This window comes from Astyanax mexicanus, chromosome 5 (assembly GCF_023375975.1).
Source record: "Astyanax mexicanus isolate ESR-SI-001 chromosome 5, AstMex3_surface, whole genome shotgun sequence".
In the NCBI taxonomy this organism is placed as follows: domain Eukaryota; kingdom Metazoa; phylum Chordata; class Actinopteri; order Characiformes; family Acestrorhamphidae; genus Astyanax; species Astyanax mexicanus.
Window position 1 is genome coordinate 17,546,486 of NC_064412.1, and position 18,995 is coordinate 17,565,480.

The window sequence follows — 18,995 nt, forward strand, 5'->3', positions numbered from 1 at the left end:
TCTGTACATAAAGCGTAGAGGTGCATGTGACGTGTGTTTTCTTGCCTGATAGAGTTTGTGAGCCAACTATGACTCAATACTGGGAGGAACTTGCTCAGCACATATTTCCCAAAGAGAAAAGGTAACTTTTCTGCCATGAGGAACAATGTATATGTTTTGTAAAAATATTGATGTCCTTTGCTACACTGAATGGAATTTCTGTTCTTTACACAATAAACTCACTAAACATAACTGCAAAATAAGCACAGCAAATTTCTGAAGTTGGATAATCTGGAGTTTGAAAGTGTTAGAATTATTTTAGTTTATTCTCTAAGTTATTTTAGGGGTAATCTATGGCAGTGTAGTTTATTGGCGAGGTTTTTTTTTTTTTTTTTTTTGGCCCAACCACCACCCCCCCTCTTCGGAGGACAATTAATACTTTATTTTTATTTATTTATTTATTTATTTTATTTTTTATTTTTATTATTATTATTATTATTTTTTTATATATATATATATATTTTGTGTGGATATAGTTGTGGGAGTTCAGGGTTGGAAGGATCGGAGTGTGAGGTACAGGAGGGGGGTACAAGAAGAAGAAAAAGAAAAGAAAAAAAAAAAACTAAACAAAAAACAAACAAACAAACAAAAAAAAATAATAATAAAATAAAATAAACATAAAATAAACAAACATACATATATACACATACTCACATATCTAACTATACATATGCTTATACATATACACACATACATAAATATACACAGCCCATTAGGAGCCCAGAAGACCCGCGGCCACACATCCCGATGGTAACCATGTGCACACCCCAGATGAGGACGGGGGAGACTCCAGACGAAGCCCCCATGGCAAAGAGCAAGAGTCCAGAGAGCCAAAGGAAGCGAGCAGCCCACCCCCCCGGCAGGCCAGCACCCCCTGCACGAGCCGAGCATGCGGCCCCCGAGATCCCAAGCACCCGGGAACAGCCCGACACCCGGTAGGCCCCCCCCCCCACGCCAAGGGGGCCCAAGCCACCCCCAGGCCACGGCCACCAAGGGGGCGGGCCAGAGACCACATTAGGGCATCCGGCCACGCACCCATGGACCCACGGACGCCCACCCCCCCAGGAACGGCAGTGACGATCGGCGGAGAGCAGCGTGGAAAAAAACCCGCCCTACGCAACCATGTCCCACAGGTGTCCATGCTCAGTCAGCCCCAAACCCAGGACCAACTGTTCACGCACACATGCACATTCACACACCCGTCACACACACATCCGTCACACATACACCCGTCGCACACATGCACATTCACTCACAGACCAGTCACGCACACCAGACACACACACAGAACATACATAAACACCTAATGCGGGCATGCGGGCACCAGTACCGAGCCAGCGGCAACCTAGGGAAGCAGCCAACCCGGCCCCGAACAACCACCCGACCCACACCCCAGGCAGGGTGCACGAAACCAGGGTGTGAGAAGACCTGACCCCCCTCCTCCCCCCACCCAGCATGTTGCAGTGATATGAATGTGTATAATGAGAAGAATGAATGAAAGCTACAGTGCTATTAAAATTGGAGGGACAGCTGTAATATGAGAACTGAATAACAGCACCCAACCACACTGCCCCCCCCAAAGGCCCTCAATGTCTAAAATGCGAAAATAAAATTGAGGAGCAGGGAGCACCTGCCCCCCAAAACCCTATGTGTAATATGATGTGTGTAAGCTGTATGATGAGTTTGTATGTGTAATGCGATGTTAGACTGAGTAGGAGTCGGGGAAGGGCCAGGAGGTTTTGGCGAGGTTTTGAGGAACGTGATTCTTTGTTTTTGCAGTTTGAACAATCTGAATTTGCACTCACATTGTTTGGGTGAGAAGTGAGAGAGGGAGCAAAACCAAAGAGCTGTCAAAGGACATCAGAGACATGCAGATTGTACACCTGCACAAGGGTAGAAAGGGCTACAAGACCAGCAATTAGCTAGGTGTGAATGAGACCACTGTTGGTGCGATAATAAAAAAATGGAAGAAAAACAACAAAACAGTCTGTCGATCTCACTTTGTGGGGTAAGGATGATTCTAAGGAGGGAGGATTTTGTTAATGATCTCAAGGGAGCTGGGAGCATGATCACCAAGAAAACCATTAATAACACACTATAACAAACACCTGCATGATTCATAGAAGGCTTGGGAGAATGTGATGTGGTCAGATTAGACCAAAATTAAGATATTCAGCATCAATTTGATTCATTGTATTTGGAGGCAGAGAAATGCTGAATATGGGGGTGTAATCATTCTGCTTTGGGGTGTGGCCTATATATACATATATAATCACATAGATCTGTAAAGGGAGCTTAAACTTCGAGTTGTCAAGCAAAAAATATAAAGCTGTAAAAATATAAAGTTGTTTTCTCAATTTATTGTTGATATTCTATCTCGCTCAAGCAAAAATGATGTGTTTTTTGAATATGTAAGCTGTTATAAATTCTTTGGCCTTGCTTTTGATTATTTTATGATACGGTTGGTATACTCAGTAAATCACCTGAATCTTGGTGTAACCTAGTGACATATTTATAAAATCCTTTGTCATTTTTTTACCCATATATCCTGTCCATAAGTACAACCTCAAATCAGAAAAAGGAAATAAAATATAAAAATGGAAAAAAGTAACATTTAGTTCGACATTTGGTTGATTGCAGACATTATGATCCCACGTTATTTCTATTTCTCTATTTGTCTACTACATCCCTTCCTCCATTTTAGGCCTGCAGCACATTCTGCAACACGAGCTGAACGATAAAGCATTTTAATGTTACTATTCCTTATAACAGCACTTAAACGATGATTTGCCACTAAGGATAATAAGCAATGGAGTGTTACTTTGAACCATTTGTCCTGCAAACACATTTTGATGTCTGCAACTATACAGGGTTGCTATAACATTTCTTCTTTTTTTTTTTTAATTCTTTCACACATTCTCTGCTAGGAACAGATCAGGACTGTATGCAGTGCAGTACCCATAACCTCCATTTCTGCAGCCATGCCTTTACAATATGTGCAGCATGTGGTTTTGCATTGTTTGGTTGTAAACTGCATGGGCATTCCTGTAAGGTCCTGAAGGCTGCTCCAAGGTTTCTTTGTTGTCTTTCAGTTCCACTGAGGTGGTGTACAGAGATAAAGTTACAAAAAATGTGTCATAAATCTTCAGCCCCCTTTTAAGTACACAAAAGACTATCTATAGACCGAAATTCCATAGACCTTTAGACATAAAATGTTTAGATGAAGAAAGACTAAACAGATGGTAGTGGACAATCTGAAATCTACAGAAACCTGTCAGAATGTGACAGAATGAAGCTTACAGTCACCACAGTGATGTTTTATGGAAGTGAAATTTAAATAATACAAAATTATTTGACTAGACTGAAGACTTTTTACGGAAGATAGAAGTGCTGCTGTGATTCTGATTTAGTTACAGAAAACAATGGTGTGTTCGTGTAAAAAAAAACATTTCCACTTCCCAAAACATTACAGGAAGTGGAAAAAGTTTGCACACATACATTTACTAAAAAAAACCACATGCACTGTGTGTTTTAATTTGTGTCTTTTATTTTGATCAATGAATGATGTATTGCTAAAGTCATCTAATGTAATTTAATGTGTTTATTTTGCATTGTAGTAATTCGGAAGGTATGTTTTAAATGTATATAGTATTCATTTCTCATCTAGACTTTTGCATCATGATCACTAGAATAAATCGGTCATTGTGAAGATTTATCCTTATAAAACCCACATTTTTCATTTCGGAAATATTCCACCTCAACTTTTTATAGGTTAACTGTTTAATTGTACACATAATTACCTGTAATTGCCCTTATCATTTCTTTATTGCACTTTCGGTTGCTGATGTTGACAGGTGGTCAGTTTTGTGGTGTTTGCTAGGATAATAGTTGAGCTGGAGTGAAAGTGAAAATTAAATGTATTCATTATTCATTTGAGGATCTGATCAGTTCATGAAATAAGCAGCAAAAGAAAACTAAAAAAGAAGGATAAAATGTGACCTAAGGTTGTTTCTGCTCTTTTTAAGCTTAACTAGCACTTATATTCAGAAAACACATGCATGAGAAGGGCAGTTCCGTAACGTGTCTGGAATGTGTTAAGTAGGACATAAATCACCTAAAAATCTAACAACACCTGACATTTTCTGTCTGGTTAACTGATAAATCACTGATAAATCAGTCTTTTGTTATTTGCAAACACACTCAGTTAGTAAGAGACATTTGCATTGGTTTAGTAACTGGATTAAAATTATACAAAAAAAATGCCAGCTGGAAATTTTATTTACGAATATTCTTTGTCTTTGTCTGTTTTATTTCTTTCAATTATTAAAAGGGAAGTTAATGGGTAAAATGTGCACTTTTCCTATATGGACCAGTTCACAATTAACCCTTCCTTTGTGTTCTGAACAAAGGTTACTAATTTATTATTTATTCTTACGTTTTCTCTGTGAAAAACCTACTTCATTTAATCTGATTATCAAGCACTTCTATTATTCGTCCAAACAGGTTTTCTGAACATGCAAATGTATTTGGTTGTTCTTTAATGTGTTTATTCATGAATTTAGCTAAATTATTACATTTTATTGCTTTATTGCTTTACTTACAAATAGAATCATACCAAGAGTACTAATCATTAATTCTTTCCAGAAACCCAAAATTTGCCCCTTACTAATTTCTTAAATAAAAAAGTAGTTTGCAGTATTGCAGTATAAAGTTCAAAACTTGTAATGCTTGCAAAAACTAAAGAAAAGGTAAATTTAAAGATGTATCCCATCAGTATGTGATAAATATGTTTTTTTATGAATTGGCTACTTTTGACTGAGAACATTTAATAATATGCAAAGGGTTTACACATGAGGAATCTATTCGAGCATGTTCTGAGTTATTATCAGACTCAGTGACCTTATAGAATAGAGAAGTTGGAAAGTTTCCACTGACACATTTACTTAAGTGTGAGCTTCCACTTTTCTTCCTCTTCTCTTGGATTTCTCCTTCCTGTCTCTAAGATGAGGTATCTCTGCATAACAGGATGGTGTGCTGTTGCAATCTTAGACTTTCAGCGTTCAGCTGTGGGTGAGGAATCTCCATGAACTTGCTCAGCATGTTTAATCTGTTTTAAGATATTAAAAGATGCCCAGTCAGCGAAAATATTTGGAAAAAATCCACATACTGTTCTCCTTATGTACCATAATTAAATAGTAATCAGTAATGGTACATCCAAGGTATTTTACAAGTTTCTCTTGACTTTAAGTTTAAATGGACAGAATATTCTGATAACTGTAAAAAAAAATCTGATACTGGTAATAATTAAGCCCTTCCAAAGGAAAATCACAAATTTACCTTTTGAAAGGAATCATTTATTTTCTTTTTTATTTAGACTTTTTTACATTAAAAACTACAATGTGATTTAGTTAAACTCTTATTTATTAATTCATGAAGGCACTTAAAACAAAATAACTGACAATAATTAAGTAAAAATGTATTGATTGAAATGGTTTATCAATTGATCCAGTGCATTGACAAACATTATTAAATAACTGCAATATTAGCAAATTTACTGTGACGAGTTAGATGTGACATATTGTTCTTTTAAAAATTGCAGGGCCAAATGTCTTAACTGCTGTGGTGGTAGCAGGAAGTAGATTAATTTTAGGGGTGTCATGTTCCTAGAGTTTACACCTTAAAATGTCATGAAGACATGAAGCTGCGAGTACATTTCCCTTTTACTGAGGCTGTTTACTTAAACAATATTTGCCTAAATGTATTTTATTAATATATTATATTTTATTTTAAAAATGTATGATGGAAACACATGCATAATTGTAAAAAGCAAAATAGTCCCCCAAGAAGACATACATACAATGCAACAGGGTAACGTTGAATTGTACTGACAAATGGTCGTGAACTACATAGTGAATAAAGCACTGTTCCAGGCTCAGCTATTGTTTAAAATGTATTATAGTATAATCAATATAATCAATTGATTAGAATTTGAATCTTTTAATAATATATATGATATTTGGACCTGTGTGCTTTGCAAATCAGCAACAAACCCAATTGAAGGTAAAGAACATTAATTGTCAGTGCAGACATAATATGATGTAATACAAAAACAGATATTTTGACATTTTATTTTGATGTATTGGTGCATGTAGAGTGTTAAAAAATGACATATGTGGTGTTTACTCATTCTGGGGAGCTCTTCCTTGTCTGGATATGTTCGTACATACAGGGATTGGACAATGAAACTGAAACATCTGGTTTTAGACAACAATAATTTATTGTCCCGACGTACAGTTCTGGTGGAAACAGGAGAGATGAGGTGCACATTGGATTCTGCCGTGATTTAGGCAGCCGTGGGTTTATGTTTATTTGATACAATCCGGGTTAGCACCTGAACATCCCTTTCAGACAGCTTCCTCTTGCGTCCACAGTTAATCCTGTTGGATGTGGTTTGTCCTTCTTGGTGGTATGTTGACATTCCCCTGAATACCGTGGCTCTTGATACATCACAAAGACTTACCGTCTTGGTCACAGATGCGGCAGCAAGACGAGCACACTCTAAGAAATATAAGTACAGATTTGTACTTAAAACAGTACAAAGCTTGTCGCTGGGGCTGTACCTTATATTGAGGCACAAAAAAGTACCTTTCAGTGAAAGTCCTTTTTTGTACCCATGGTTTTTGTGGCAGTAAAGATCATAAAGATTATAAACATTATCATCAACTAAATATGGCTCAAAAACTTGATGATACAAAATTGTCTGGCTTTCAAATAAAAAAATGTGCAATTTAAATATATACTGTTTATTAGTACAGTGATGCAGAATACTGAATGTACCCTTTGGCTGGTTAAATGGTACAAATTTGTACTTATTGCTGTTAGAAATGACTTTGTACTTCAGAGGGAACAAATCTGACCCTGTAAAGACCAATATTGTACCTTTGAGGGTACAATTATGAAGAGTGTACCTTCGAGTACAAAAAAGTACTCATGTCGTACCTCTGTTTTTTAGAGTGCACCAAAAATCTGTCCTCTTTTGAACTCTGGTATGTCACTCATAATGTTGTGTGCATTGCAATATTTTGAGCAAAACTGTGCTCTTACCCTGCTAATTGAACCTTCACACTCTGCTCTTACTGGTGCAATGTGCAATTAATGAAGATTGGACCCCCAGCCTTGTCCAATTTAGCCATGAAACCTCCAGTTTCAGTTTCATTGTCCAACCCCTGTATGTAGAAAAACAAAGGATTATCATTATAAGCTAACAATATCCTGTGTAACTGGGAAAATCAGAAAATTACCATGTAAACACACTCAATAAGGAGAGAACGGGAGCTGCCTGTAGGAGGAAATAATTGTTCTGGCAGCAGGTCGTAGGCGGGCGTGATTAAACTGTGTTATGTGAATAATTGGGAGATATAGGTTTTGGGACATTCCAATAGTGCAGACAGGAAGCTGACTGGATGAAGGGTCTGACATCACTGCAGTGACTGACATGTGATCTGGAAAAAAGCCATAAGCTAGGGATTTTGGCAGATCCTTAGAGAACAAGACAGTTGACTGTAAAACAAAGAAGAAAACAGATGGAGATATTACTGTCAACAATCAAAACTAGAAACCGTGCCCACATTTAGAACAACATACATTATTATATTTACTTAAGGGTTTAAAGGTCAAAGAACACAGAAGAACAGATGTCATATTAAGTTGAATCAGCACAGGAGCATGTGACACTGTTTAAACACTGATGGTTATTACCATGAGCTCTGATGAGCTGAGGTTCTTGTGTCGGATTGAGTGTGGGCTTGACTTTCCAGCTGCTGCCTCTCTGTGTCTCCTGCTGGATATATGCTGGGAGAGACATGGAAAGGAGGAAAGAACAGAGGATCATTGTCCTGTTGCAGAACTTAAGTTCATTTCAGCTTGAGGTCACAAACAGATGACAAGACATTCTCCCTTAGGACGGTTTGGAAAACATCCATCCAGCCTATTACTTATATATTAAAATAACCATATAATAATGCCAACTGCACTATTTAACTCTGGTGAAGTGAGCAGGACTGCATTAGTGGCTCTGTGCCTTGTTTAAGGGCATCTTAAATAAGAATGCTGAGGGTGGATATGGTGCCTGTCCTGCCCTATAGCCACAGTGTGAGCAGTGGGGGTTTTTGGCCTTGCTTAGGGACCACAACCCCGTTCTTAGTGATCCGGAGCTCTAACTGCTGAGCCACCATATTATATTGTATTATAACAGGTTTTATACAGGTATTATACAGTTATTATAACAGGTTTATTAAAGGCCAGGATCACGACCACAACCACTTCATACTGTGAACCCCAGTATGAATGCCCTGCCTGCATTGTCATTTGTTATCTGGGTGAAATAACAAATTTTAAGACAGCAGATTTGAACGGTAATGTAAGTTCAGAACATTTCTTGGGACCAGTATCAAGTTCATTTAATACAAAACAGGATATTACTATAAATTACTGGATGCTGCTCTTTTGGATGTTGACATTAAACCTCCTACCTGTTTGAGCTGGGGCTCAGAGTTTACTTGGACGTTGCAGATTTCACAGTGAAACACGCGCTCTGCAGTGCTATGGCTCAGGCTGGAGGAGAAGCACAGGCGTGGGTAGGATTTAATGGGTCCCAGACCACTGCAGGCTTCTAGAATGGTCTTATGTTTAGCACCTGATTAAGAAGAGAAGCAGATATAATTAGCAGATAACAAGACTGAATGAGTATTGTGAATTGATGGCAACATACATTTTGATGAAATGATTACAATGTGTCAATATATTGTGAAAGGAATGTATTTGGGAGGCTATACCTTTAAGTATGTTTTAATCCTTTTAATTCTTTATGTATTTACAATAATGCTCATTATATTAGACATGAATGCCTTATTACTGTCTAGCTTGATTTAAAACCCCAAGCTTGAAATGTGTACCTTATGTGATAAATGTTTTTTGAAAAAAAAAAAAAAAAAACATGAAAAGATTATTTTTTAAATCTTCAGATGTTAAAAATATAAATGTTCTCTCCTTAAAACAGAAGTAGTAATTTGAGAGATTGAATTTCCCAAAGCTCTGAAATATGTGGCATGCACAAGTTGTGATTAATGTGTGTGTGCATGCAAATGCTACTGTGTATATATATATATATATATATATATATATATATATATAATGACTGAGCCTAATTCTGGAACAGTTGCCATGCCACAGATCTAGTAGTATTTTGAAACCCTAACGAGAACAGCAGTAAAATGTTTATGAGCTGTAAATACTCTCTTATTATCGGCTATCTTCAGCTGACTCACTGAGAATATATTAACGCTGCTTTGCTCAGTTCAGACCTTTCTGCCTTTGTTTGTTTGGTTGCTTTTTTTTCAGTTGTATGAATACAATTTGCTTTTACAGATTTTAACCAGGTTTATGCCATAAAAGGGCCAGACATTTTAATAAGATTGGTCACATCATAGTTTATGCATTTTTTAAGTTTTAAAAATATTTTAAAATTTGAAGTATTAATTTAGCTATTTTTATATAAAAACGTTTTTTAAATGTCACCTAGAATTCTGTGTCTGTGGAATAACTGCCACTTTAACATTAGTGACATCAGAGACATCACAAACTTCATACTGTTCTCTTTCAAAGGAACTAAGGACAATAATAATAATTTAATGAATAATTTAATGTTTTGCAGCTTGCCATGGCAGTATTATAAATATAATAAATAGTCAGATAACTTAATAATCTTAAGTAATTAATTCCTGTAAGGCCCTTAAAACTAATAGGGAGGCATTTGCTTTCTGTCATTAATGATTATAAACTGTGTGCTGACCTGTAGAGCAAAAACTTGTTGAAATGTAGATTTGTAATTCTACTTTGTGAATGTGTGTGTGTGTGTGTGTGTGTGTGTGTGTGTGTGTGTGTGTGTGATCACCCTGGCTGTGTTCCTGTAGCTGGGAGGGTGAATTAACAGCTATTTTGCAGAGAGAGCAGAAGAACTGCATATTAGCATTGCCTTCTTCAGACTGATCACCGCTCAGATATGGAGAAGTACACCGTTCCTTCATATCACACTCGTCATATGCACTGACAGTACCATGGGTACCATGTACCATGGGTCTGGGCATGGTGGAAGGAGTGAAGTATCTGTAGTTGTGTCTATGGAAATATACAGAGGTATACAAGGCTTGTCTCTCTGTTAGCTCAGGAGCAGAAAATATCAATGCTGCTTCAAACACTCAATGTAACAAAACACAGATGGACAATAAAAACACATACCTGTCAATCACATGTTCAGTATTTTTACTCATTTAAAAATGGGTTAGTTTATATAAAATAGGTCAAATATGGTATGTTGTTTAGCACCTCTTGATGTGAATTTTGGAAAATGATGAGCTGAAATTCTGATTGTTTGTTTATCCATAAAAGGTCTTTCATCCGATATTCTTTTGACATTTCTCTTAATCCTTTAATCTCAAACACAAATATCTTCAATGTACACCCAGAAGAAAAGAATTAGCCTTCATGTTTCAATAATGTGCAGATCTGGACCTTGTAATCCTTGATAGGTGTGATACTGCCTGACCAGTCAGTTAAATTAACTTTTCCTTTAATGTACAGGAAGAACAGAATTCAGGACTAGAAACTGGATTCAAATTCCAAATTTGATATACTGCATGTAGATTATTTGGCATACAGTATATAGATATATTTGTGCATATGTACAGAAACAATATGGTATGCTTCTAACAATTGTGAAACCTTCCTAATTTAACAAGTATTTGAATCTCCTGCCTTGGGCTTAGGGTCGTAGATTTACTGTGATTTACTGTTTAAACTTTATATGTGATTTAAATTCTGTGAATTGACTTTGGGCTATATCCATTCTGGAAGTTATGATACAGATGCTACACATCATTAATACTCATTCAACACTAACTTTACTTGTATTAACTGTCTCACCACACACAGAGTTAATGAAGACTTCATGTGACAGATGCAGAGGTGTTAATGTACAGCCATAAACACTCAAGAATGCAGCCCCCAAAAACTGCAATTGGTTTAATGGATGTAAGAAACATGTCCTATTTAATTAGTAAATTACAGTAAATTTGGAATTGTAAAGTAGTAAAATACCTTCATTTAAAACATTTAAAAGAATCAGCAGCACAGTTGTTGATCATATATCTCTGTTGGCCAGAGATGACGGCTGATGAGCCCCAGTTTATCCCGGCTCCATATAAAACCACTGGCATAGTCCCTCAGTATTAACTAATATATGCTAAACCTCTGTAGTAAATGGTCATGTCTCTCAGAGACTTGCTTGAAATGCCTATAGTGTCCCGCACTTCATGACCCTCCCATTCAGAACACATCAGAATGAGATCATCTCCATATCTGAACTTCCCTCCAGGTATTTTTATAAGGTTAAAGGTCCTCAGATGACTTCTCACTTTTATTTGTATAATTTATTATATTATTAAAGAAATATGTTACCTTACTTTAAGTACATATTAGAGTGTGAGAAATTGTCCTTTTACTTAAGTTTTGGGACTTGATGGCAGCCGATTCTGCTACACACTGAAAAATGTCTGGAGGCATATATTACATGAAACACAAAACTAAACATGCATCATAAGAAATATTAGTTTCAACAAAGTTATATAGTGGCAAACTATATAAAAATATTTTTGTTTTCTATGTTTAGTAAAATTAACTTCCTTGACTGAAGCTTAAGACCACTGCTGTAAACCAAACTACTGAATTACACACTCATTTGTGTACCTGAACTAAAGCTCCAATACCACTCTATTCACTCCCCTTTCTCTCTTCACTCTTCACCTCCTTACGCTTCTTTTTGTTCGCTCTTCACTTTTCACTCACTCTTCTTTTGTCCACTCTTTACTTCTCACTCATCTGTTCACTCTTCACGTCCTTACGCTTCTTCTGTTCACCCTTTACCTTTCTCTTCTTTATCAGTTCACTCTTCACCTCTTCATTCTTCTTTTTTTCTGTTCACTCTTCACTTCTCACTCTTTTTCATCTGTTCTCACTTTTCTTTGGTTCACTATGAAGCTATTTAGAGACCTTTAGAGTAAAAATACAGGTACTCAGCACACCAATATTCTTGAATAAGTTCACATGATCAAACATTCACACACTGTCCTGTGATTAATCCAGGAGGTCAGTATATGTCAGTTAGGGACTTCAGCTTTTAAAGGATCTGCCACACATACATCACCAACAGCAGCAGCAGTTGAACAGTTGCGCTTTTTCACTTGCATTTATGTCACCATCTGCTGGTGTGCCTGATACACTACAATATGTATATATAATAATATATTTAAATTCTTAAGCCTAGGAATTCTCTCCCCTAAACTATTTAAAAAGCTCTTTGATATCTATGATCAATTCAGCCTATTTCTAATCGTTTCAAGTGATTGATATATATATGTTTGTAGTGATTAATTCAATTTTAAGTAATACAATTAGTTTACACTGGTTTGAAGTGCTGAATTTGGTTTATGAGTATCTCAATTTCAGTTTTCTTGCTGGACACCATTCAAAATGTAATTTAAAATCAAGTGACAGGTTAAGTTTACAACAATTATAAGTAATAAATCCAGCTTAAGTGAGTGGCAACTGATGTGTCCATTTTTTTATGATAAATGCAGTTTAAATCAGATTTAAGTCAAGTAACATTTTTATTCATAATTTTAAATCAAAAGCATGACACCACCAATAGACCACAAGTAAGACACAAGAGTCAATGTTGTTTTATTATAGTGGTAGCCCCTTCCATAAAATACAAATATGTATAACATATATTTGTTGCCTCATATAGATAAATACACCATAGTTTAAATCCAGTTACATATATCAGAAAGAAGCACCTTAGACCTTTAACATAACTTAAGATAATACATTTTTTTGCCAATAAATCTAAAACGGCTTCATGTGTAGTGTTTTTCAGGCTGGCAGAAACATCTGCCCTGACACCAGCCTGCTGTTCTGGCGATTAACCCAGTAATTTCTCGGGGTACCCAAATTACTCTACTGCAGACATTCATAATTTAAACTTTCTCCAAATGTAATAGTCTGGTCTGAGGCCAGAAATAACTGTGTATCCTCCTGATATCTGAAGTGAACCTGATGGGTCTCAGGGAATATTAAGATCAATTAATGAAACCCAGTCATGTGTAGATAGTTAACTATTAATACTTGACAAAGCCAGGCAAGTTTTGAATGATTTTCTGGGAAATCCAGCCCTGGTACTGAGACAGACGAGTGTACACTCCAGGGGAGTTGGGATCAGCACAACCAGAACCAAAGCTAGTGATACCAGACTGAATCCAGATTGTACTCTTTTTATTCACCATGGGGCCTCCAGAATCCCCCTGCAGGGAGAAATAGAGAGAGAGAGAAAGATATTCCTGTCAATAATCATCTGTATGTAGTTTACCATTACTCTAAAATTGTAGTCAGCCATACAATATTGTTTTAATGGCTCAAACATTGATCTTATTTTTTTTACTGGAGCTAGTAGGTTAATGAAGCATCCAGGCTGTGAACATTTAAATTACTGCACATACACACTGCCAGTTGTTAAGAAATATCAGATAGGATTACTTCTGTGATTTTAGACACTGAATGACAGACAGGAGCCCATTTGACTAAACCTGCAACGTGTGTGCAGAGATCTGCTGCATTTATTGAGCATTTCTCAAAGAAATCGCAATCTAAGAAAATGAGCGCAAATCGCAGTAACACCAACCGTAGACACACACATACAGTCACCTAAATATAAACTGCAAATTCCTTAACACTTTTTTGTCACAGCACAACCCGCCAATGTTGTACTTTATCTTTTTTCATGCTTCTGGATTAATATTATTATAAGTATTCGATAAAATATATATATTTTTACTTTGAATTAAAGCAAAAATATTGCCTCGTTAAACTGAATCACGTTTTGCTTTTTGCAAAGATTTTAATTATTAAATAAAATCTGCAACATTTGGAAACACATATAGAACTGTCTGACTGGTTTGGCTCTGGCCCTACACTGAATACAGTAGAAAAAACCTTGGTTGTATGCATATTGGTGTTGTGGTTGTTGGTGTGTGTACCTGACAGGTATCCTTGCCTCCTTGTTTTAAGCCAGCACAGATCATGTTATTTGTAATTTTCATTTTAAAAAGACTCAGCAAGCTAGCACACTGCTTCTGATCAACTATGGGCACTTGAGCCTCCTGCAGCAGTCCAGGGTCAGGCAAGCTCACTGCAGACAGACAGACAGACATAGAGGTATGCACGCTGTTAGGAATAAAAAATGGCTTGCATTGGTTTATTACAAGTGTAGTTCTTTGTTCATCAGATCATCTGTTGGAACCACCACATTTAATAAAGTGAAACCAGTTTTGTTACACAAATATATCTGTGTTTTGTCTGTATATGAAAGTATGACGATAAATAATGCGTAATTAGTTTTAAATAATGATATATATATATATAAAACTAATTATTAAGCAAAAACAAATTATTTATTCCGCATTATTTATCGTCATACTTTCATATACAGACAAAACACTCTAGTACTTGCATTAGTACGAGATTAAAAAAATATTTAAATGTATTTTTATAAATCGGCTGCACTTTATTTAATTAAACAAGACTAATTATTAATTAAACTATCTGTAATCAATTGTGCAGTTGCTTAGTGTGTTTTTTAAGCAACGTGATAAAAATATCTACTCACTTGTCACAATTATACATTTATCACAATACGATAAGATATCATATTGCTTATATCTAGTATATATTAATATGTCGAGTGATTTTAAACCTGTGACTGTCAGGCTGTGGGTTTGCTTATGTTTTACCTCCAGAAGCGATGTCACCCCAGCCTGTAATCCAGCTTGCAGTAGCAGCAGGGAAAGAGCTTCCTGCGGCGGCCAGGCACACAGGCATGATGTATTTGTTGAAGGTGACTGAGGAGTCCAGTTGAAGAAGAGTGATGTCGTTGTCCTGGGTATTTGGATCATACCTCTCGTGAACAATCACCTTGCGAACACCTCTTTGAATCTGATTGGGGTTAGAGCCGGTCAGTGTCTGTTTGCCCAATAACACCTTCACATCCTTCTCGTTCGTGCTAGAAAAAGAAATAATGAAATGACTAACTCTAGTTGTTCAGTGACTTCTGGTGTCAGTTTAGATTAGTTAAGTTTATTAAATGTATCCAGGTATCTTGGTGTGGTACTAACTTTTGGAAACAGTGTGCAGCTGTCAACACCCAATCTTTGTTGATGAGGGATCCTCCGCAGAAATGAAAACCGAAACTCTGCAGGCTAACCTGCCACGGCCAGGACCCTGGAGACGCTGCCTGCCCACCCACAATACGAGTGTTTAACTGTGGACGACCACATACTGAGAAATACAGAAAGTGAGCAATGTGATTAAATTAGAAGTTCCCAATTATTTTTCTATTTTAGCATCTAATGATAAAATACATAAAAATAAGTACTTACTGTTCGACTGGGCAAAAGATTCTGCAAAGGAACAGAGAGCAAACATTACAGAAGAATGTATTTTATTTTATTATAATATCAAAACACATTTTTAAAATAAGGTTGCTACATGCAGTTCTTTATGCGATGCCATGTTTGTATTAGAGATATGTAAGTGAGAAAAAACATTTATTTGTGTCACCCTTACACATCTTTAACACTTTACTAGTAAGTAAGTCCTGTATGTCATCGCCACACACATATCATACTTAAACAGTATTGTTGTTTTTTTTTTTGCATTTCTTTTCTTATGTCATTTAAAATGATTGATCTATTTGTTTTGTTGTCATTGTTTCTTGAAAATGCCATGACTGCCAGAACCTCAGTCATCTAGAACAATCTGCATAAATCTGCATTTTTTTTCTATAATCTGTGTCCTCCTCTATCTGCACATGTCTGTGACCTGTTAAACTAAATGGGGGAGAAGTAATTTACTATTGCACTCTTTTACTCTTGTAAAAAAAAAAAAAAATATATATATATATATATATATATATATATATATAATAATGTGTTACACATTATTTCAGTTTAATGAAGAAAAATGTATGGGAGGGCTCAATTGTTCTGATGCAAAATGTTGCTGGAGATTGTGTGTGAATAAGATACCGAGAGTCCTGTCTGTTCACTCTTTTGTTCATGTCACTAAATCCACAGATCTAGTCACCATGAATCTGTGGGAACCTTTAATAATTCAGACATGCCTGCAGCACTGTTCTAACGGTTTTATTTCCATGTAAACTACATTTCACAGACATACAAGCTAGCATTTAAACTTACAGCCTACATTCCAAACATGACTGATGGGTTAAAGAGTTCAGAAACATACTAAAAGAAACAATGCAGATTAAACTTGTCAGTTAAAGTAAATCAAACACCTTACACTGACATGCTAAAATAATGTCTCGTGACTTTTAATCCCAACTTTTAGACTTTTTAGACTGACTTGTGGGATATGTGAGTTGCATTGAATTTGGGCAAATGTCTGTTTGCATGGACAGTTCTAGCCAGACCCTGCCGGTCATGATCATTACCACTAACTGTCCTATCCGCTGTAGGGGGTAATGCCTTTTATGACATTTCTGGTGCACACATTAAAAAAGTGGTTCGATTAAATGCCCACACCTTACAGCTTATACAGGTGCGGGCATTTTTAAGCTGTCCCCTGAAGAAACACTTCACAATTAATTGAAATACTGCTATCCCATGACTTTATTTTTACTAGCCAGTAGGGAGCAGGTACAACACCAGATGGTCTATGTTTGGCAGATCAATTTTTTTAAATTCACCTTCACATTACCACTCCAGTATGCCAGGAACCCCTGTACATTGTAAAAAAAATACTTTACAAATTTAACACAGTTTGAATGGCTATTTTATTGGGTTGATTGAGCAAAAAGCCAACAATACATTTTATGATGAGTCAGCAAGAAAATATTTGGAGAAATGAGGTAAGATATTTGTTGCGCAAACTAAAAGGGTACAGTGTACACTTTCCTCAGCAATTATTATATAGTTTGTATAGGCATTCATTGTTTCTAAAGGCCAAGCACAGGGGTTCTTTGTGCTTTTTGAAGGCTCTGAGAACACAGACCTATCCTTAGTAGGATAGACATTTTAAACAGAACAAAGCGAATAGGGCACAATGAGCAATGCAAAACCTCACATAACACTGTCATTAGTTATTGGATACCTTAATAATGTACAGCTCTGGAAGAAATTAAGAAACTACTTCAGTTTCTGAATCAGTGTCTTTGATTTTGCTATTCGTATGTTTGAGTAAAATGAACATTGTTGTTTTATTCTATAAACTACTGACAACATTTCTCACAAAATCCAAATACAAATATTGTCATATGAAGCATTTATTTACAGAAAATGAGAAATGGCTGGTTTTCATGTCCAGTCTTACACACTGCTTTTGGATAACTTTATGCCAGCTTTATGCTCCTGGTGCAAAAATGTAAGCAGTTCAGTTTGGTTTGATGGCTTGTGATCACCCATCTTTCTCTTGATTATATTCCAGAGGTTTTCAATGTGGTAAAATCAAAGAAACCCATCATTTTTAAGTGGTTCTAGATTTTTATATGTGTGTGTGTGTGTGTTTTCCCAGGAAGTCCCTGGCTTTGTATATAGTTTTAAAACTAAATAAGATGAGTTATATATAACTTTATGATAAAAACTAAATAATAAAAAGTATTGTTCACAAAAAAGTCTACATTTATATATATTTATGTTTGTACAGCTGCTTTGTGGCAACATTTGTTGTGAAAAGCACTATGTACAGTAAATAATCTTTTGTGTGTCTGTGTAAGAAACTTGATTGCCTTCGTTTTTTTATTCTTTAAACTTCTAATAGTACATTAAAAGGCAATTTGATATTTGAACTTTATCTTTTCAATCAATATTTTTTCCAAGTTCAAGTTCAATGAAATCTACATTTTGGCAGCTAAATTAATTAACCTTTTTCATAATAATTTACTAATTCAGCTGGTTGTTTGAGTATAGTTCTCTTAATCACTGCGATTGAGAGACATCTAGTACTAGGCTAAAAATGATATTATAAATCACTTACCTCTTACACAAAGGAAAAGGACTAAGACCACACACTCTGATCTCCACATGTCTGCAGTCTGTCTTTGCTGGAAGGAACCAGGCGTTTATTCTTCACCTTCCTGCATGCTCTTGTATTTCTCTTTATATTTACCCTCGTCATACCCCTCATTCTCTTCCTCCTCCTCCTTTTTTTCTGACAATGGCATCTTTTTGGCTCACAGTTTCGCCCACGACACTTCCCCTCCTTTATTTAGCAGATAAACTATGAGTGTCCGATGTTTCATATAAGTATAGATTGTGCACTTACCTGTTCAGCAAGAATTTCGAGTGCTTGACAATAGAGCACAGGAGAAAAAAGAGAAGCTTCCTGGAAACATATAGGCCTGAATGCTGATGACTTTATGGTCATACTGGAACCACATTACCTCACTTGCAGAGACAGTGGATGAACACATAAGGATAAGCTCTCTGATGCATTAACACAGTATTATTGATGTAAAATACAGATATATTTGTGTACTAATGGCACTTGAGGAGAGATTTGAGCTTGCTAAATGTGAGCAAGCAAGCAACTGAGTGAGTAACATGGCCCCATGAATTGCTTGTCATCCAAACCTCTGATATGTGGCTATAACACCTGGATAACTGATGTGTAGGTGGTATCAAAATAAGATTTTATCCATATTGAGATATTTTGTTCCTTGTCTGGGACTTCTTGACCCAATGAAGTTTCATGTTTCATGTCTCATGGCTACTACTCCAGAGTTACAAAATCCCTACCTATGATCAAAAAGTATTCATAAACCTTGAAATGAA

General features: G+C 36.2%; 2 protein-coding genes across 3 annotated transcripts; both read right to left on the reverse strand.

The window, feature by feature from the left end:
• Positions 1-7,060: 7,060 nt before the first annotated feature.
• On the reverse strand, positions 7,061-12,231 carry LOC103023810 (zinc finger protein 385A). 2 transcript variants are annotated; one of them, XR_001518677.3, is made up of 4 exons: positions 11,842-12,231; positions 8,571-8,734; positions 7,798-7,890; positions 7,061-7,599 (listed from the first exon to the last, which is right to left on the reverse strand). XR_001518677.3 is itself a non-coding variant. In XM_049479119.1 (4 exons), the coding sequence occupies exons 1-4, from the start codon at positions 10,182-10,184 to the stop codon at positions 7,354-7,356; spliced, it is 696 nt and encodes a 231-aa protein (XP_049335076.1). In that variant the 5' UTR covers positions 10,185-10,211; the 3' UTR covers positions 7,061-7,353. The 2 variants fall into 2 exon arrangements, 1 of the variants encoding a protein (XP_049335076.1); XM_049479119.1 differs by lacking the exon at positions 11,842-12,231 and adding an exon at positions 9,992-10,211.
• Positions 12,232-12,810: 579 nt separating this feature from the next.
• LOC103047373 (serine protease 27-like) lies at positions 12,811-18,362 on the reverse strand. The gene is made up of 6 exons (XM_007249131.4): positions 18,199-18,362; positions 15,585-15,605; positions 15,321-15,483; positions 14,940-15,208; positions 14,187-14,338; positions 12,811-13,454 (listed from the first exon to the last, which is right to left on the reverse strand). Exons 1-6 carry the CDS (start codon positions 18,245-18,247, stop codon positions 13,272-13,274), a joined length of 837 nt encoding a protein of 278 aa, XP_007249193.3. The 5' UTR covers positions 18,248-18,362; the 3' UTR covers positions 12,811-13,271.
• Between the last annotated feature and the right edge of the window lie 633 nt (positions 18,363-18,995).

Bases quoted from the DNA above. Each gene is read 5' to 3' on its own strand.
- LOC103047373 (XM_007249131.4), bottom strand. From the start codon at position 18,247: ATGTGGAGATCAGAGTGTGTGGTCTTAGTCCTTTTCCTTTGTGTAAGA. The intron at 15,484-15,584 runs GTAAGTACTTAT...TGTATTTCTCAG, and splicing joins ATCTTTTGCCCAGTCGAACA to TATGTGGTCGTCCACAGTTA. The intron at 13,455-14,186 runs GTACACACACCA...TTCTCCCTGCAG, and splicing joins GAGGCAAGGATACCTGTCAG to GGGGATTCTGGAGGCCCCAT.
- LOC103023810 (XM_049479119.1), bottom strand. From the start codon at position 10,184: ATGCCCAGACCCATGGTACATGGTACCCATGGTACTGTCAGTGCATAT. The intron at 8,735-9,991 runs GTGATCACACAC...CTTCTTAATCAG, and splicing joins GCTACAGGAACACAGCCAGG to GTGCTAAACATAAGACCATT. The intron at 7,600-7,797 runs GTAATAACCATC...TTTGTTTTACAG, and splicing joins TCAGCTCATCAGAGCTCATG to TCAACTGTCTTGTTCTCTAA.